General features: G+C 50.7%; 1 protein-coding gene across 1 annotated transcript in view; it reads left to right on the top strand.

Moving 5' to 3' along the window:
• Positions 1–421: 421 nt before the first annotated feature.
• Positions 422–20,856, top strand: part of LOC138293601 (acyl-coenzyme A amino acid N-acyltransferase 1-like) — an 84,538-nt gene continuing 64,103 nt past the window's right edge. The window contains exon 1 of the mRNA XM_069232870.1: positions 422–630. Within this exon, the coding sequence (XP_069088971.1) occupies positions 510–630 (121 nt within the window). The 5' untranslated portion in view covers positions 422–509. The remainder of the gene's footprint in view (positions 631–20,856) is intronic.

Genomic DNA, 20,856 nt, shown 5'->3' with positions numbered 1-20,856 from the left:
GATTTTAATATGTAAACACGGATAACTGAGGCGGCGTAATCCTGAAACCATCCCGGGCCTCTTCAATCCATTGACAGCCACTCCCGGCCCCTTCAGCTCACTCTTGCAGCTTTCTGCTTTCTCCCCTTGTGACGCTTTTTCGTTTTTCTCTTCCTCCGTCTTTCCTATATGCGTCTTTTGTTCGCAGTAAATGCTTGAGGCAGAAAAATAAGAACACCGGCCCTCAAAAATAAGTTCCGGTGCTCCCCCACCTTATCCACCGGCTCAAATTAAGCACTTGAAAACTACTGTTCGTACTTTTCAAAGCGCTAGGCTCGGGGCCAAATGAGCGCAGCGATCAGTGTGTGCTGGAGGTTGGTCAGTTTCAGAAGCAACCAATTGTAATCAACAGGTTTTCAGCCTATCAGAGCCTGTGGTGCGCCCTCCCTCCCCCCGGGGTGCAGCTCAGATCAAGACATGTAACTCGACCTGGGGTAGAAGGGCTCGACAGAGGGGGTTCAAGGAGGAGCATGGCGCTTCGTTCTCTTTCCAGCTTCCAGCCGCTATACGGCCGAGTCTCGGCGCCTGTCCGAGGGCTGCTGCTCGGAAGAATCCAGCTCCAACGGCTCGTGCAGTCTCGGCGCTTGGCAGGTACTCACCCCAGGGCAGTTTTGGGGGTTCTGGGTGCATCTGTTAACAGTGAAGTCCAGCGCCCCCTTGCAGGGGTCACGTCGAGTGTGAGCATAAGGTCCCCTCGCCTCAAGCATTCTGCAAGCCACACACAGAATAAAATGTATAAAGTCCGTGCCCTTAACCCAAACTCGGGATCTGCACTGGGCGAGTTATTAATTAGCTCTGATTCTCTTTTCCGCCCAGCCTGATCCCTTAGGAATACCTCGGGCTCTTTTCACCTTTGCAACATTCATTTTGGTAATGTCCTATAGCTTTTCTGTGGGCGCAGGCAATGTCTTGGACTGAAAATACTTTCCCTTGTAACACACGCAATACTGGAACAAGCATTGGCAAATCCAATATGTCTCACCTATGAGAACGCTGTTTGCTCTGTCAGTGTGCTTTAGTCCTGTAGAGCAGCACGCGGCTGAAAGTAAAAACAAGCATTTGCAATGCCATGGGTCTGGCGTTTCATTGGACACTCCTAACTAGACTTTTCTTGCCACATGAATTGAAAATAAAAAGCAAAACCGTTGACATAAGCGAGCCGATTCAAAGCGCCACGGCCGCCATGAGCACGGGTGCGAAGGAGAGACACAAAAGGAAAAATAAGTTCACTCGCAGCCAAACGTATCGACAATTGTGCAATTATCCGTGTAACAGGGTCAGTGTCCAAGGCGGTAACAAAACTGCCCCAGGATGGATAAACATAAATCATTTACCGATGATAACAGAATTTTTTAAAGGCAAGCCCATGAACGAGAGATAGTGCTGGCGTGCGGGGGGCGTGGTTAAAAGCCCATACATAGATTACAACAGGCCAGAGCACTTGCACGCTCAAACCAAAATGGATAAAAAAAATCTATGATGTGGCCAGTGCTGGACCCATCATTAGAGCAAAGCCTTCCAGACTGATGACATCTTGGGGACATTCATTAAGGGGCACTAGAAAGGGAGATGAATGTGGATTAGTAGAAAGCGCATTTTGTGAAATAACCAACATTTTTGAGGTTTTTGCAAACAGAGAGAGGGAGTGCGTGCGTTTTTGTCTGTGCGTGTAAATAATACTGGTGAAATCCGACAGACACCTCGCCATACCTGTTTGACAGCACCTGTACCCAAATATTTGTCACAAAATACATTTATAAGGGGGTGTAACACCCCAAACACCCCCCGAAGCCACACCCCTGCAGTCCACACCACTCCTCACTGTGTCACTGCACTGTAGTCAGCACCATTCCACTCTACGCTACTTCACTCTACGCCTCTCTTCTCTACAGTGCACCATTTCACTGTACCCCACGCTACTATGGGCCACTACACTCTACATCACTCCACCCTATGCCACTCAGCCCTGCACTCCATGCCAATGCACCCTATTCTGTACCACTCCACTCTATGCCAGTGTACGCTGCCATGCACTCTGTGCCACTCAAATCTACTCTGCACCACTTTACTCTCTGCCACTGCACCCTGCCCTGCACCACTCCACTCTGCACCATTCCACCCTGTGCCACTTCACTCTACTCTGAAACAATTTACTCTGCACCACTCCGCTCTACTCTACACCACTGTTATCTATTCTGCACCACTCTACTCTGCACTACTCTACTCTGTACCACTGTACTCTATTCCACTGCACTCTACCCAGACCACTTCACTCTATGCCACTGCACTCTACACCACTGTGCTAAAAAACAATGCACTCCGCGCCCCTGCACTCTACGCCAATCTACTCTGCACCATCGCACTCTGCAACACTACACTGTACACCATTGTACCCCATGTCACTGCACTATAGGCCACTCTGTTCTACTCTGCACCACTGCACTCTACACCACTGTACTCTATGCCTCTGCTCTCTTCACCACTCCACTCACTGCAGTGTACACCAATGCACTTCATGCCACTCTGCTGCAGAGGACACTTCACTCTACAACAGTCTACTCTGCAACACTGCACTCTCTGCTACTGAACTCTTTTACAGTCAGACTGGCCGTAGCGGGCATGAGGGTCTTACCGGGAGGCTGGAATGGTGGGGTCCGGTCTTGCAGCAATGGGGGCCAGTTGTGTGACTGGAGGCGGCTTTGCAGAGATGATGCAATATGAGTCTCCAGTAACAAAAGCAGCATTGTTTTGCACTTCTGCACCCCCCCCAACCTGGGGGCTGCTCTGACAAAATTGCCAGGGCTGTTTTGGGTTTCCAGTCTGTCCCTGAACTCTATGCCACTCTACTCTATGGCACTGCACTCTACGCCATTGCAGTCTATTCTGCACTGCTCTACGCTACTCTATGCCAATGCTCTTTCAAGCATGCTGCACAGCAGCCGCACTGCTGTGCAACATGGGTCAAAACCATTCACAAAGCCAAATACTAGGACTGTTTGGCCTTGTCAGTATTTTTTATCTATGTTGTAGGGTAGGTAGCTCCCCCTGCCGCTGCAGCTCCACCAGCCCAGGCTCCTGAGACCTCCTAGCAAGCCCAGCGAATTCACAGTAAGTACCCACCCCCACCGTCCAGCCCCTCGCCCTGCCCCGCGCTACTCACCTCCTCTCCTGCTTCTTTTCTCCATCTCTGTTCTCCCTCTGTGCTCTTCTTCTGTACTCTTCTTTCTTCCCTGCTCTTCATCTTCTATCTTCATCTGTGTTCTTCTTCTGTGTGCTTCTTTCTCTCTCCTTTGCACCGCGACCTGCGTGTGCTCTCTTCTTCTGTGTCCCTCTTCTTGGCTCTTCCCTCTGCTGCTCGTCGCTCCTCTTCTTCGTTACCTTCTTCTGTGTTCTTCTGTCTTCTGATCTTCCGCTCCTCTTCTTCTTTACCTTCTTCTGTGTTCTTCTGTCTTCTGATCTTCCGCTCCTCTTCTTCTTTACCTTCTTCTGTGTTCTGCTCTTCCGCTCCTCTTCTTCTTTACCTTCTTCTGTGATCTTCTGTCTTCTGCTCTTCCCTCTTCTGCTCCTCTTCTTCTTCTACCTGCTTCTTGGTTCTTCCCGCGTCTGCCCTCCTGCTCCTGTCTCGTCTCTCTGACCTCCCTCACTCGCCACCCCCTCTGTAACGCCCCTATCTACCTATCCTTTCACTCTATCTCTCACCCTCACCCACCTCCGCCTCTGTAACCCCCCACCCCTATCTTACTAACTTTCCTCCTAACTTTCTTCCTAAACTCCCCGCCACCCTTAACCCCTCCTCCCCCATCTTTTCTCCCCTCTACCTGTCCCCCCTCCCTCCGCTTTCCCGCCGCCACCTCCTGCACGCCCCCGCTCCCCCAGCTCCCATTCGTCGCCCCACTCCCATCCCCCGCCCCCAGCTGACCCCTCCCCCCCTCCTCCCTCTTATGGCGGCCGCTGCACGACCGCGCCGCTGGCGCGCCAAAGGCAAGCCCGTCTGCGCCTGGCCCGCGCCCAGCACCACGACCCCTGGCCCTCAGCACTCCCAAACCCCGCTGCACCGCTAAGACCCCATCACCCTCCACGCCCTCAACCCAGGGCGCTCCAGCACCTGCTTCCAAGCTAACCCGAAACGTACCCACGGACCCTTCGCATGTCACACCTGCAAACTTACCTTCCACCACGAAACAACCACGACCACCAGCCCATGCGCCATCAACCACCTCAAATGCATCCTGATCAACGCTCGATCTGTCCACAAGCACGCCGTTGAACTCTGGGACCTCCTGGACTCCACCGCTCCAGACGTCGCCTTCATCACTGAGACCTGGATGAACGCCTCTTCGGCCCGACATCGCCATAGCCATCCCCGAAGGCTACAAGATTTCCAGGAAAGACCGCACCAACCAAGTAGGAGGAGGAATCGCCATCGTCTTCAAAGACTCCATCAGTTTCACCACCTCCACCGAAGACACCCCCCTCGCCGCCGAACACCTGCATTTCCAGATCCACACAGACCCCGGGACCACCCTCAGAGGATCCCTCATCTACCGCCCCCCCCGGACCGCGCGCCCTCTTCAGCGACTCCATCACCGACTTCATCTCCCTGCACGCCCTCGCCTCGCCAGACTACATCCTCCTCGGAGACCTCAACTTCCATCTGGAACAGAACAACGACCCCAACACCACTGCCCTGCTCGACAACCTCGGCCTCAAGCAACTGGTGAACACCCCCACCCACATCGCCGGACACACGCTCGACCCCATCTTCTCTGCCAGCAAACACGTTTCCTTCAGCCACGCCTCCGCCCTACACTGGACCGACCACAGTTGTGTCAACTTCACCTTCCGACGCGAGACCCGCCACCTCCACACTCAACCCATCCCTCGTCGACAGTGGAACAAAATCCCTGAAGAACAGCTTTTCTCCACTCATCGACAACCAACCCACCTTCTCCGCCGACCCCAACGACGCAGCCCTCAGCCTCACGAACTGGATCACCAACTGCGCAGCCAACCTCTCTCCCCTCAGTCGCCTTCCAAGACAGTCCAACACCAAAAAACCTCTCTGGTTCTCTGACACCCTTAAGGAATCAAAGAAAACTTGTCGCACCCTCCAGAAAGCCTGGCGTAAGGACCACACCGCAGACAACAGGACTGCCCTCAAGAACGCTACCCGCGAACACCACCACCTGATCCGCGCAGCCAAAAGGAATTTCTTCACAGACAGACTGGACAAAAACAGCCACAACAGCAGAGAACTCTTCAACATCGTAAAAGAGCTCTCCAACGCCAACGCCATCACGCCCTCACAAGACCTGTGCAACTCCCTCGCCACCTTCTTCCATCGTAAGATTACCGACCTACAAGACAGCTTCGGACACCAGACCCAGCCGACCACCACTGAACCCACACACCCAGCCATCACCCTCAACACCTGGACCCACATCAGCACAGAAGAGACCAAAACCACCATGAACTCAATCCACTCCGGTGCCCCCTCGGACCCCTGCCCACACTTCATCTTCAATAAAGCCGACAACATCATCGCCCCGCACCTCCAGACCCTCATCAACTCCTCGTTTTCGTCTGCCACCTTCCCCGAGAGCTGGAAACACGCTGAAGTCAACGCCCTACTGAAGAAACCTACGGCTGACCCAAGTGACCTAAAGAACTTCCGCCCCATCTCGCTCCTCCCCTTCCCTGCCAAAGTCATAGAGAAGACCGTCAACAAGCAGCTTACCAACTTCCTTGAAGACAACAACCTTCTCGGCCCCTCTCAATCCGGATTCCGAGCCAACCACAGCACTGAAACCGCCCTCATCTCAGTCACAGACGACATCAGAACCCTGATGGACAACGGAGAAACAGTCGCCCTCATCCTCCTCGACCTCTCGGCTGCCTTTGACACCGTCTGTCACCGCACCCTAATAACCCGCCTCCGCTCCACCGGGATCCAAGGCCAGGCCCTGGACTGGATCGCCTCCTTCCTCTCCATCCGCTCTCAAAGAGTCTACCTCCCACCTTTTCGCTCAGACCCCACCGAGGTCATTTGCGGCGTCCCACAAGGATCCTCGCTCAGCCCGACACTCTTCAATGTCTACATGAGCCCCCTCGCCGACATCGTACGCAAACACAGCATCATCATCACCTCCTACGCCAACGACACTCAACTGATACTCTCCCTCACCAAGGACCCCACCAGCGCCAAGACCAACCTGTATAATGGAATGAAGGACGTCGCAGATTGGATGAAACTCCGCCGTCTGAAGCTGAACTCAGACAAAACGGAAGTCCTCATCCTCGGTAACACCCCGACCGCCTGGTACGACTCCTGGTGGCCCACGGCCCTTGGCACCGCACCGACCCCCTCAGACCACGCACGCAACCTCAGCTTCATCTTGGACCCTCTTCTCACCATGACCAAACAAGTCAACGCCGTATCATCCTCCTGCTTCCTCACCCTCCGCATGCTCCGGAAGATCTTCCGCTGGATCCCCGCCGACACCAGAAAGACCGTGACCCACGCCCTCGTCACGAGCCGCCTAGACTACGGCAACACCCTTTACGCTGGGACCACCGCAAAATTCCAGCAACGTCTGCAACGAATTCAAAACGCCTCCGCCTGCTTCATCCTCGACATACCCCGCAACAGCCACATCTCCGCCCACCTGAGACACCTGCACTGGCTTCCCGTCAGCAAAAGGATCACCTTCCGTCTCCTCACCCACGCACACAAAGCCCTCCTCAAAAAGGGACCAGAATACCTCAACCACCGCCTCAGCTTCTACGCTCCCACGCGTCTTCTCCGCTCCACCAGCCTCGCTCTCGCCGCCGTCCCTCGCATCCGCCGCTCCACGGTGGGTGGGAGGTCCTTCTCCTACCTGGCGGCCAAGACTTGGAACACCCTCCCCACCATCCTCGGGACCACCCAGGACCACTCCGCATTCCGGAGACTCCTCAAGACCTGGCTCTTCGAGCAGCAGTAACCCCTTCCCCCTAGCGCCTTGAGACCCGCACGGGTGAGTAGCGCGCTTTATAAATGTTAATGATTTGATTTGATGTTGTACAGCAGCTTAGCTTTTAGAAAAAAAGCACTATGACATGGTCAACACTGGCTGCAACATAGCGCTTTTTATTTTTACTTTCAATCATGCTGCACAGCAGCCGTGCTGCTGTGCAACCAGGCTACAAAAAACATTGACAAAGCCAATACATCTCGCATAGGCGAGACGTATTGGCTTTGCCAATGCTTGTTTTGTTTTTCTTGCAGGAAGTTGGGGCAAGCAGCGATGATTGGAGGGCAAGAAACAATGATGGGGTGGAAGCAAGCAACAACAACAGGAGGGAGGAGAGGGGGCACACAAACAATAACAACAAGTAACGACGACAGGGGAAATAACAAAAAAAGTACAAGAATCTGAGTTTAAGCAGTGGAAGGACACTAATAAAGAAGTATTCAATACTGGGAGGGGATCACGGCGCAGCCGGCCACTGTGCTAGATAGGACCATCCCATGTACGCCGGGGCACTGTCTATTGATCTGGTTGCCACACACTTTGAAAAACAGAGCTACCAGTAAGTTTCAACACTTGGCTCTCCTACTAGTGAAACGCGAAATAACACGTAATTGGAAAACAGTGAGGGACCCCAACTGCTGAGATGGCACAGCGAGTTGGAAAAATTGGCAACAATAGAGGGTGCAGTGTTACTGAGGGAGGGGAAAAGGGGGGTTGGGTGCCTGGAGAAAGCACGGGCATGGGAGTCCATAGTAGCTGACTTTCGTGCGGTTATAGTAGGTATTGCCGCATCACCTTGAGAATTTACTACTCTGGAGATGGACCGTACTATCTTGGGGTGAGCTATGCAGGAGGTTGGCTTCCTGTCCTTATTCTGGCTGGATCCTAAAGGAACATTCAAGACTGTCTCCTGAGCACCAAACACACTGCGCAGCCTGGGACCCATCCAGGTCAAAGATGTTCCAAAAGCTTACAATAGATGCAACCGAGGGAGGGTCGGAGGGGTAGTTGAGGGACTGTTGCTGATATGGTTGCTAAGGGTTGACGGAGGGCAGCAGCTGTAGTGGTTGCAATAATATGATGATGTATAATTAGTACAAAACGTATACTGATACTGCTACCTTTCCATATGCACGAAACGGAAGATGTAAATATGATCCCAGCCGGGCCTCCTGCTTTATTGAAAACCAATAAAACATGTTTACAAAAAAAAAGAATTGATCAGTGCTTGGTCAATGCTCTTTTGAAGAGACAACTACATAGAGAAAGAAAGTGAAACCGGCACTTGCTGACAAATGAGAAGCAAGGAAATGAGTATTGACGAACCCAACCAATGGTTATTGGGCGGACTGCAAGCCTTTTAAAGTTTTTGTTTAAGTAACAAAAGATCTTGCAAGCAACAGCACATGCATTATCTCAGGTGAGACCTAAAAACACACAAGAAAGGGATGATCTACCCATCCATGAACGTGCTACAGGAAACTTGAGAGCTCTACATGAGAACTGGCCTTTTGTCTACAGGGTCTGCCTGACCCCTCAAGGGCCTTTTGGCTGAGGAGTCCTGAGAGCAAATGCTTGGCCCTCGCCAGCGACGGCTGCCGCAAATGTCAATGAGGTGCTGGGAGGACGACAGGGGAAACAATAAAAAAAAACACGCTTGTCTTTCCTGCCGTTCCGCCGCCTTGCTCCTCTGTGCCATATTGTGTCCCAGCATTCACTGGGACACCAGCACAGGCTCTCCAGCAATCCTGGCACTGCTCTCATGCTAAACCTAGCATGAAAGCAGCGTCCGGATTGGTCTAAGCGGCTTGGACTGCCGCTCAGACAGTGCACTGGGGTCTGTGAAGTTTCTCCAGCCCGGCTTTGTAATACAGCCAGGTTGGAGAAACCTAAGTGTGCATGTGTGTTTGGCTGGTCTAAGACGGCCGGCCCAAAACACATGCACTTAGTGCACTCCACCCCCTTCACCTCTCCCCCCTCCTATGGCCCAGCCCCGCCCTTCCCAGCACTGCTGGCTGAGCCAGCAGATGAAAAATAAAACAATAGCAAACTATTGTTTTACCTTTCATCTACCGGCTCTTAGCCAGGGGGGCGACCTCAGTCGCCATTGCGGAGGAGCCGCCCCTGGAAGCCCTGCATTCGAAACAACTTTTAAAGCCGCATCACTAGACCACTTGGCCTTCTGCCCCATCTCCCTGAAGCCAGGCTTGGTGTGTTCACCTTTAGTTCAAAAAACAACTTTTCTTACTCATTTTGTATCAATTTTCAAGCACTTTTTAACAGCAAATTCTAGTACATCACCTTTGTTTGTCTCAGCTCACTTACTTGTTTTGCCCTCTTCTGACCAGTTTTTTACTCCCAACCTCTTTTGTGCACTTATTTACTTTTTTCCTAACCTCCTTGTTTCTCACCCTTTTTCTATCTTATTCGTATGTGTTGTCTGACTTTCCTGTTACTTCACCCACATGTTGCAATCATTTTTACTCATTAGGTTTCCACCAGCCTTGTTGGTTCACATCCTCCATTGCTGTCTTGTATCAGGGAGTGAAAGATACTGTGTTGTGGCATCCTAGTGGCTGTGGTGAGGTTTCTCCATGTCCCTTTAAACACGATGACCATTTCAGTTAGGAGGCTGAACCAGTGCTTAATTTGTAAATAAAAAGGTGCTGGTGCCCAAAGCCCCCTCCTAAACATGCGGCTGCTGCAATTAAATGTGCGAGCAGGGAATATTGAGGCGGCGTAATCCTGAAGCCATCTCAGGCCTCTTCAATCCATTTAAAGCCACTCCCTGCCCCTTCAGCCCATTCTTGCAGCTTTCTTTCTCCCTATGTGACGCGTTTTCGTTTTTCTCTTCCTTAGGCTTTCCTATATGTATCTTTTGCTCACAGTAAATGCTTGAGGCAGAAAAATAAGTGCTGGTCCTCAAAAATAAGTGCTGGTGCTCCGCACTGAAACAACAAGCACTAATTAAGAACTGGGATGAAGGTAAGCATTCTGTCAGCAGTGCTGGCTAGTGTAGAGGGCCACCCATGCTCTCCTATACTTTGTTGCCAGCGAAGGTCAAGTGGGCTGCGCTTGTTTGTAGGCTATAAACAAATGGCCATGCCTCAATGTGCATGTATTACACTGGGTCAGCATCAGAAGGCTGGTGACGTTTCGCCCAGATAATTTTGGAAAAACTATTGATTCAAATAGTGTATTTTGAAGCACAATTTCCCCATAAATATGCTCAAAAGCTTTAGGCTCTAAAAAGACACCCAGATATTAAAGTGCTTTCATGATGTGCCAAGCCAATGAATGCCTGACATTCTCCAGAAGATCGCCCTGTTTTTTTTTTCTTCAAAATGTGCAGTGAGTACCTTCCTGTATGTCAATAGTAACCGCAATTTGGCATTGACTGCATCCCATATACTGTGGTGACTGTAGGAAGTTGGCTCTGTATGTACTATTTCAAAGTAAGAAATAGCATGCACAGAGTCCAAGGGTTCCCCTTAGAGGTAAGATAGTGGCAAAAAGAGATAATTCTAATGCTCTATTTTGTGGTAGTGTGGTCGAGCAGTAGGCTTATCAGAGGAGTAGTGTTAAGCATTTGTTGTACACCCACAGGCAATAAATGAGGAACACACACTCAGAGACAGTTCCAGGCCAATAGGTTTTTGTAGAGAAAAATATATTTTCTTAGTCTATTTTAGGAACCACAGGTTCAAGATTTACAAGTAATACTTCAAATGAAAGGTATTTCATGTAGGAACTTTAGGAACTTTGAATTAGCAAAATAGCATATACAGTTTTCACGTAAATGACATATAGCCATTTTAAAACTAGACACTGCAATTTTCAACAGTTCCTGGGGGAGGTAAGTGTTTGTTAGTTTTTGCAGGTAAGTAAACCACCTACAGGGTTCAAGTTTGGTTCCAAGGTAGCCCACCGTTGGGGGTTCAGGGCAACCCCAAAGTTACCACACCAGCAGCTCAGGGCCGGTCAGGTGCAGAGGTCAAAGTGGTGCCCAAAACGCATAGGTTTCAATGGAGAAGGGGGTGCCCCGGTTCCAGTCTGCCATCAGGTAAGTACCCGCGTCTTCGGAGGGCAGACCAGGGGGGTTTTGTAGGGCACCGGGGGACACACAAGTCAGCACAGAAAGTACACCCTCAGCGGCATGGGGGCGGCCGGGTGAAGTGTGCAAACAAGCGTTGGGTTCGCAATAGAAATCAATGGGAGACTAAGGGGTCTCTTCAGCGATGCAGGCAAGGAGGGGGCTCCTCAGGGTAGCCACCACCTGGGCAAGGGAGAGGGTCACCTGGGGGTCGCTCCTGCACTGGAGGTCGGATCCTTCAGGTCCTGGGGGCTGCGGGTGCAGAGTCTTTACCAGGCGTCGGGTCTTTGAAGCAGGCAGTCGCGGTCAGGGGGAGCCTCGGGATTCCCTCTGCAGGCGTCGCTGTGGGGGCTCAGGGGGGTCAACTCACGGTCTCGTAGTCGCCGGGGAGTCCTCCCTGTGGTGTTTGTTCTCCACAAGTCGAGCCGGGGGCGTCGGGTGCAGAGTGGAAAGTCTCACGCTTCCGGCGGGAAACGTATGTTGTTTCAAAGTTGCTCCTTTGTTGCAAAGTTGCAGTCTTTGTGAAACAGAGCCGCTGTCCTCGGGAGTTCTTGGTCCTTCTAGATGCAGGATAGTCCTCTGAGGCTTCAGAGGTTGCTGGACCCTGGGAACGCGTCGCTGGAGCAGTGTCTTTAGAAGTGGGGAGACAGGCCGGTAGAGCTGGGGCCAAAGCAGTTGGTGTCTCCGTCTTCTCTGCAGGTTTTTCAGTTCAGCAGTCCTCTTCTTCTTAGGTTGCAGGAATCTGAGTTCCTAGGTTCTGGGGAGCCCCTAAATACTGAATTTAGGGGTGTATTTAGGTCTGGGGGGTTAGTAGCCAAAGGCTACTATCCCTGAGGGTGGCTACACCCTCTTTGTGCCTCCTCCCTGAGGGGAGGGGGGCACATTCCTATCCCTATTGGGGGAATCCTCCATCTGCAAGATGAAGGATTTCTAAAAGTCAGAGTCATCTCAGCTCAGGACACCTTAGGGGCTGTCCTGACTGGCCAGTGACTCCTTCTTGTTTTTCTCATTATCTCCTCTGGCCTTGCCCCCAAAAGTGGGGCCGTGTCCGGAGGGGGCGGGCAACTCCACTAGCTGGAGTGCCCTGGGGTGCTGTAACAAAGGGGGTGAGCCTTTGAGGCTCACCACCAGGTGTTACAGTTCCTGCAGGGGGAGGTGAGAAGCACCTCCACCCAGTACAGGCTTTGTTACTAGCCACAGAGTGACAAAGGCACTCTCCCCATGTGGCCAGCAACATGTCTGGTGTGTGGCAGGCTGCTAAAACCAGTCAGCCTACACAGGTAGTCGGTTAAGGCTTCAGGGGGCACCTCTAAGGTGCCCTCTGGGGTGTATGTTACAATAAAATGTACACTGGCATCAGTGTGCATTTATTGTGCTGAGAAGTTAAATACCAAATTTCACAGTTTTCAGTGTAGCCATTATGGTGCTGTGGAGTTCGTGCATGACAGACTCCCAGACCATATACTCTTATGGCTACCCTGCACTTACAATGTCTAAGGTTTTGCTTAGACACTGTAGGGGCATAGTGCTCATGCACTTATGCCCTCACCTATGGTATAGTGCACCCTGCCTTAGGGCTGTAAGGCCTGGTAGAGGGGTGACTTATCTATACCTGTAGGCAGTGTGAGGTTGGCATGGCACCCTGAGGGGAGTGCCATGTCGACTTAGTCTTTTTACCCCCACTAGCACACATAAGCTGGCAAGCAGTGTATCTGTGCTGAGTGAGGGGTCACCAGGGTGGCATAAGACATGCTGCAGCCCTTAGAGACCTTCCCTGGCATCAGGGCCCTTGGTACCAGGGATACCAGTTACAAGGGACTTACCTGGATGTCAGGGTGTGGCAATTGTGGAAACAAAGGTACAGGTTAGGGAAAGAACACTGGTGCTGGGGCCTGGTTAGCAGGCCTCAGCACACTTTCAAATCATAACTTAGCATCAGCAAAGGCAAAAAGTCAGGGGGTAACCATGCCAAAGAGGCATTTCCTTACACAACCCCACCCCCCCAAACGAAAGAGGATGAGACTAACCTTTCCCAAGAGAGTCTTCATTTTCTAAGTGGAAGAACCTGGAAAGGCATCTGCATTGGCATGGGCAGTCCCAGGTCTGTGTTCCACTATAAAGTCCATTCCCTGTAGGGAGATGGACCACCTCAACAGTTTTGGATTTTCACCTTTCATTTGCATCAGCCATCTGAGAGATCTGTGGTCAGTTTGAAGTACAAAGTGAGTACCAAAGAGGTATGGTCTCAGCTTCTGCAGGGACCAAACCACAGCAAAGGCCTCCCTCTTAATGGCACTCCAACGCTGCTCCCTGGGGAGTAACCTCCTGCTAATGAAAGCAACAGGCTGGTCAATGGCCATCATCATTTGTTTGGGACAAAACTGCCCCTATCCCATGTTCAGAGGCATCAGTCTGCACAATGAACTGCTTGGAGTAATCTGGAGCTTTGAGAACTGGTGCTGTGCACATTGCTTGTTTCAGGGTGTCAAAGGCCTGTTGGCAATCTACAGTCCAGTTTACCTTCTTGGGCATTTTCTTGGAGGTAAGTTCTGTGAGGGCTGTCACTAAAGATCCATACCCCTTCACAAACCTCCTGTAGTACCCAGTCAAGCCAAGGAATGCCCTGACTTGAGTCTGGGTTTTTGGAGCTGCCCAGTCCAGAATAGTCTGGATCTTAGGCTGGAGTGGCTGAACTTGGCCTCCACCTACAAGGTGACCCAAGTAAACCACAGTTCCCTGCCCTATCTGGCATTTGGATGCCTTGATAGAGAGGCCAGCTGCTTGCAGAGCCTTCAAAACCTTCTTCAGGTGGACAAGGTGATCCTGCCAGCTGGAGCTAAAGACAGCAATATCGTCAAGATAAGCTGTACTAAAGGACTCCAAGCCAGAAAGGACTTGATTCACCAACCTTTGGAAGGTGGCAGGGGCATTCTTTAAACCAAAGGGCATAACAGTAAATTGGTAATGCCCATCAGGTGTGGAGAATGCTGTCTTTTCTTTTGCTCCTGGTGCCATTTTGATTTGCCAGTACCCTGCTGTCAAGTCAAAGGTACTTAAGTATTTGGCAGCACCTAGTTTGTCAATTAATTCATCTGCCCTTGGAATGGGATGGGCATCTGTCTTGGTGACAGAATTAAGTCCTCTGTAGTCCACACAAAACCTCATCTCTCTCTTTCCATCTTTGGTGTGAGGTTTGGGGACTAAGACCACTGGGCTAGCCCAGGGGCTGTCAGAGTGCTCAATGACTCCAAATTCCAGCATCTTGTGGACTTCCACCTTGATGCTTTCCTTAACTTGGTCAGACTGTCTGAATATTTTGTTTTTGACAGGCATGCTGTCCCCTGTGTCCACATCATGGGTACACAGGTGTGTCTGACCAGGGGTTAGGGAAAAGAGCTCAGCAAACTGTTGCAGGACCTTCCTACAGTCAGATTGCTGTTGACCAGAGAGGGTGTCTGAGTAGATCACTCCATCAACTGAGCCATCTTTAGGGTCCGTGGAGAGGAGATCAGGGAGAGGTTCACTCTCAGCTTCCTGGTCCTCATCTGTTACCATCAACAGATTCACATCTGCCCTATCATGGAAGAGCTTGAGGCGGTTCACATGGATCACCCTCTTGGGGGTCCTGCTAGTGCCTAGGTCTACCAGGTAGGTGACCTGACTCTTCTTTTCTAGCACTGGGTAAGGGCCACTCCATCTCTCCTGGAGTGCCCTGGGAGCCACAGGCTCCAGAACCCAGACTTTCTGCCCTGGCTGCAATTCAACCATAGCAGCCTTTTGGTCATACCAAAACTTCTGGAGCTGTTGGCTGGCCTCAAGGTTTTTACTTGCCTTTTCCATATACTCTGCCATCCTTGAACGTAGGCCTAGTACATAGTCCACTATATCTTGCTTAGGCTCATGAAGAGGTCTCTCCCAGCCTTCTTTCACAAGAGCTAGTGGTCCCCTTACAAGATGGCCAAACAGAAGTTCAAAGGGAGAAAACCCTACTCCCTTCTGAGGCACCTCTCTGTAGGCGAAAAGCAGACATGGCAAGAGGACATCCCATCTCCTTTTGAGTTTTTTAGGGAGCCCCATGATCATGCCTTTCAATGTCTTGTTAAATCTTTCAACAAGACCATTGGTTTGTGGATGGTATGGTGTGGTGAATTTGTAAGTCACCCCACACTCATTCCACATGTGCTTCAGGTATGCTGACATAAAGTTGGTACCTCTGTCAGACACCACCTCCTTAGGAAATCCCACTCTGGTAAAAATACCAATGAGTGCTTTGGCTACTGCAGGGGCAGTAGTCGACCAAAGGGGAATTGCTTCAGGGTATCTAGTAGCATGATCCACTACTACTAGTATGTATTGGTTCTCTGAGGCTGTGGAAGGTTCAAGTGGACCAACTATGTCCACACCCACTCTATCAAAGGGGACCCCCACCACTGGAAGTGGAATGAGTGGGGCCTTTGGGTGTCCACCTGTCTTACCACTGGCTTGACAGGTGGCACAGGAGACACAAAACTCCTTGACCTTCTGGGACATGTTGGGCCAATAGAAGTGGTTGACTAGTCTCTCCCACGTTTTGGTCTGTCCCAAATACACAGCAAGAGGAATATCATGAGCTAAGGTTAGAATGAACTCCCTAAACTCCTGAGGCACTACCACTCTCCTAGTGGCACCAGGTTTGGGAGTCCATCTTCCCAATAGACTCTATGTGTTCCTGTTATTCTTCCATTGGACTCTTCAGCAGCTTGCTGCCTAAGGCCTTCAAGAGAGGGACATGTTTCTTGCCCCTTACACAACTGTTCCCTTGAGGGTCCCCCTGGGCCTAGGAGCTCAACCTGATAAGGTTCTAACTCCAGAGGCTCAGTTCCCTCAGAGGGCAGAACTTCTTCCTGGGAAGAGAGGTTCTCTTTTTCTTGTTGTGTGGAAGCTGGTTCCCCAGTCTTCTTTCCTTTTCTCTTGGAGGGTTGGGCCTTTTTTCCAGGCTCCAATGCCACCTTTTCACCCTGAGCCTTGACTGTGCCCTTGTCTTGACACACACCAGTTCAGGGATACCCAGCATGGGTTTTGAGTTCTACCTCAGCCCATGCTGAGGCCTCCAGGTCATTTCCAAGCAAACAGTCTACAGGGATGTTTGAGGAGACCACCACCTTTTCAGGCCATTGACCCCTCCCCACTCTAAAGTTACCACAGCCATGGGATGTACTTTAGTCTGATTGTCAGCGTAGGTGACTGGATAAGTTTGTCCAGACAGGTATTGACCAGGGGAAACCAGTTTCTCTGTCACCATGGTGACACTGGCACCTGTATCCCTCAGGCCTTCTACACTTGTCCCATTAATTAAGAGCTGCTGCCTGTATTTTTGCATATTAGGGGGCCAGGCAGCCAGTGTGGCTAAATCCACCCCACCCTCAGAGACTAATGTAGCTTCAGTGTGAACCCTGATTTGCTCTGGGCACACTGTTGATCCCACTTGGAGACTGGCCATTCCAGTGTTAGCTGGAGTAGAGTTAGAAGTGGAACCTTTCTTGGGACAGGCCTTGTCTCCAGTTTAGTGTCCTGGCTGATTACGGCTACGACACCAGGCCTTTTTGGGATCAAAGTTTTTACCCTTGTACCCAAAATTGGATTGTGAAGAGGCACTGGGCCCACCCTCCTGAGCAGGTTTTTGATTGGGCCCTGTAGAAGACTCTTTACTATTTTTCCCTTTGGATGTCTCAACACTCTTCCCCTGGGGAGTCTTTGTGACCCCTTTCTTTTGGTCACCCCCTGTGGAAGTCTTGGTCACCCTAGTCTTGACCCAATGGTCCTTCTTCTTTCCCAATTCTTGGGGAGAAATCGGTCATGCTGATGCAGTTTATCATTGAAACAATTACTTAACAGGTGTTCATTCACAAATAAATTGTACAGCCCATCATAATCATTTACACCACTGCCTTGAATCCAACCATCCAGTGTTTTCACTGAGTAGTCAACAAAATCAACCCAGGTCTGGCTCGAGGATTTTTGAGCCCCCCCTGAACCTAATTCTATACTCCTCAGTGGAGAATCCAAAGCCCTCAATCAGGGTAGCCTTCGTGAGGTCATAGGATTCTGCATCTTTTCCAGAGAGTGTGAGGAGTCTATCCCTACACTTTCCAGTGAACATTTCCCAAAGGAGAGCACCCCAGTGAGATCTGTTTACTTTTCTGGTTGCACAAGCCCTCTCAAAAGCGGTGAACCATTTGGTGATATCATCACCATCTTCATATTTAGTTACAATCCCTTTAGGGATTTTCAACATGTCAGGAGAATCTCTGACCCTATTTATGTTGCTGCCACCATGGATGGGACCAAAACCCATCTCTTGTCTTTCCCTTTCTATGGCTAGGAGCTGTCTCTCTAAAGCTAATCTTTTGACCATCCTGGCTAACAGTAGGTCATCTTCACTGAGGCTGTCCTCAGTGATTCTAGAGGTGCTGGACTCTCCTGTGAGAGAAGCAGCATCTCTGACTATCACAGTTGGAACCAGGGCTTGAGGAGCCCTGGTTTCCCTAACTAGGACTGGAGGTGGGACTTCCTCCACATCACTAGTTTCCTCCTCTGTGAGGTCATCCTCAGAGGGGTTGTTCTTGGCAAACTCTGCCAAAAGCTCCTGGAGCTGTAATTTGGTAGGGTTTGAACCAGTTCTAATCTTTTTAATTTTGCAGAGAGACCTTAACTGTTTCATCCTAAAATGCAGGTATAGGGTGATGTCGAGTTCCATCAAATTATCTTCTGCATTAGACATTATGTTTCTAAAAGTTGGAATACTTTTTAAGAATCTAAAACTATTTCTAGAACTTATTTCAAACTTTTACAAAACTTTTAAACTCTAAAAGAAATGTTAACAGGGACTAACACAAGGCTCTAGCAGGACTTTCAAAAATTTAGAAAAATAGCTCAAATTTCAAAAATCCGTTTCTAATGACAATTTTTGGAATTTAGTCGTGTGATCAGATATTGGCTGAGTAGTCCAGCAAATGCAAAGTCTTGTACCCCACCGCTGATCCACCAATGTAGGAAGTTGGCTCTGTATGTACTATTTCAAAGTAAGAAATAGCATGCACAGAGTCCAAGGGTTCCCCTTAGAGGTAAGATAGTGGCAAAAAGAGATAATTCTAATGCTCTATTTTGTGGTAGTGTGGTGGAGAAGTAGGCTTATCAGAGGAGTAGTGTTAAGCATTTGTTGTACACACACAGGCAATAAATGAGGAACACACACTCAGAGACAATTCCAGGCCAATAGGTTTTTGTGTAGAAAAATATATTTTCTTAGTTTATTTTAGGAACCACAGGTTCAAGATTTACAAGTAATACTTCAAATGAAAGGTATTTCATGTAGGAACTTTGAATTCGCAAAATAGCACATACAGTTTTCACATAAATGACATATAGCTATTTTAAAACTAGACACAGTGCATTTTTCAACAGTTCCTGGGAGAGGTAAGTGTTTTAGTTTTTGCAGGTAAGTAAACCACCTACGAGGTTCAAGTTTGGGTCCAAGGTAGCCCACCGTTAGGGGTTCAGAGCAACCCCAAAGTTACCACTCCAGCAGCTCAGGGCCGGTCAGGTGCAGAGGTCAAAGTGGTGCCCAAAACACATAGGCTTCAATGGAGAAGGGGGTGCCCCGGTTCCAGTCTGCCAACAGGTAAGTACCCGCGTCTTCGGAGGGCAGACCAGAGGGGTTTTGTAGGGCACTGGGGGGGACACAAGTCAGCACAGAAAGTACACCCTCAGCGGCACGGGGGCGGCCGGGTGCAGTGTGCAAACAAGCGTTGGGTTCGCAATAGAAATCAATGGGAGACTAAGGGGTCTCTTCAGCGATGCAGGCAGGCAAGGGGGGGCTCCTCGGGATAGCCACCACCTGGGCAAGGGAGAGGGTCACCTGGGGGTCGCTCCTGCACTAGAGGTCGGATCCTTCAGGTCCTGGGGGCTGCTGGTGCAGAGTCTTTACCAGGCGTCGGGTCTTTGAAGCAGGCAGTCGCGGTCAGGAGGAGCCTCGGGATTCCCTCTGCAGGCGTCGCTGTGGGGGCTCAGGGGGATCAACTCTGGCTACTCACGGTCTCGTAGTCTCCGCGGAGTCCTCCCTGTGGTGTTTGTTCTCCACAAGTCGAGCCAGGGGCGTCGGGTGCAGAGTCTCGCGCTTCCGGCGGGAAACGTGTGTTGTTTCAAAGTTGCTCCTTTGTTGCAAAGTTGCAGTCTTTGTGGAACAGAGCCGCTGTCCTCTGGAGCTCTTGGTCCTTCTAGATGCAGGGTAGTCCTCTGAGGCTTCAGAGGTTGCTGGACCCTGGGAACACGTCGCTGGAGAAGTGTCTTTAGAAGTGGGGAGACAGGCCGGTAGAGCTGGGGCCAAAGCAGTTGGTGTCTCCGTCTTGTCTGCAGGTTTTTCAGTTCAGCAGTCCTTCTTCTTAGGTTGCAGGAATCTGAGTTCCTAGGTTCTGGGGAGACCCTAAATACTGAATTTAGGGGTGTGTTTAGGTCTTGGGGGTTAGTATCCAATGGCTACTAGCCCTGAGGGTGGCTACACCCTCTTTGTGCCTCCTCCCTGAGGGGAGGGGGGCACATTCCTATCCCTATTGGGGGAATCCTCTGTCTGCAAGATGGAGGATTTCTAAAAGTCAGTCACCTCAGCTCAGGACACCTTAGGGGCTGTCCTGACTGGCCAGTGACTCCTCCTTGTTTTTCTCATTATCTCCTCCGGCCTTGCCGCCAAAAGTGGGGCCGTGGCCGGAGGGGGCGGGCAACTCCACTAGCTGGAGTGCCCTGGGGTGCTGTAACAAAGGGGGTGAGCCTTTGAGGCTCACCGCCAGGTATTACAGTTCCTGCAGGGGGAGGTGAGAAGCACTTTCACCCAGTACAGGCTTTGTTACTAGCCAAAGGCAAAGGCACTGACAAAGGCACTCTCCCCATGTGGCCAGCAACATGTCTGGTGTGTGGCAGGCTGCTATAACCAATCAGCCTACACGGGTAGTCGGTTAAGGCTTCAGGGGGCACCTCTAAGGTGCCCTCTGGGGTGTATGTCACAATAAAGTGTACACTGGCATCAGCGTGCATTTATTGTGCTGAGAAGTTTAATACCAAATTTCACAGTTTTCAGTGTAGCCATTATGGTGCTGTGGAGTTCGTGCATGACAGACTCCCAGACCATATACTCTTATGGCTACCCTGCACTTACAATGTCTAAGGTTTTGCTTAGACACTGTAGGGGCATAGTGCTCATGCACTTATGCCCTCACCTATGGTATAGTGCACCCTGCCTTAGGGCTGTAAGGCCTGCTAGAGGGGTGACTTATCTATACCTGTAGGCAGTGTGAGTTTGGCATGGCACCCTGAGGGGAGTGCCATGTCGACTTAGTCTTTTTACCCCCACTAGCACACACAAGCTGGCAAGCAGTGTATCTGTGCTGAGTGAGTGGTCCCCAGGGTGGCATAAGACATGCTGCAGCCCTTAGAGACCTTCCCTGGCATCAGGGCCCTTGGTACCAGGGGTACCAGTTACAAGGGACTTACCTGGATGCCAGAGTGTGCCAATTGTGGAAACAAAGGTACAGGTTAGGGAAAGAACACTGGTGCTGGGGCCTGGTTAGCAGGCCTCAGCACACTTTCAAATCATAACTTAGCATCAGCAAAGGCAAAAAGTCAGGGGGTAACCATGCCAAGGAGGCATTTCCTTACAGTGGCCTATGCCTGAAATTACCT

The sequence above is a fragment of the Pleurodeles waltl genome, chromosome 4_2 (assembly GCF_031143425.1).
Source record: "Pleurodeles waltl isolate 20211129_DDA chromosome 4_2, aPleWal1.hap1.20221129, whole genome shotgun sequence".
NCBI lineage: Eukaryota > Metazoa > Chordata > Amphibia > Caudata > Salamandridae > Pleurodeles > Pleurodeles waltl.
The sequence above is the reverse complement of the archived record's forward strand: the minus strand, read 5'-3'. Positions and strand labels throughout refer to the sequence as shown.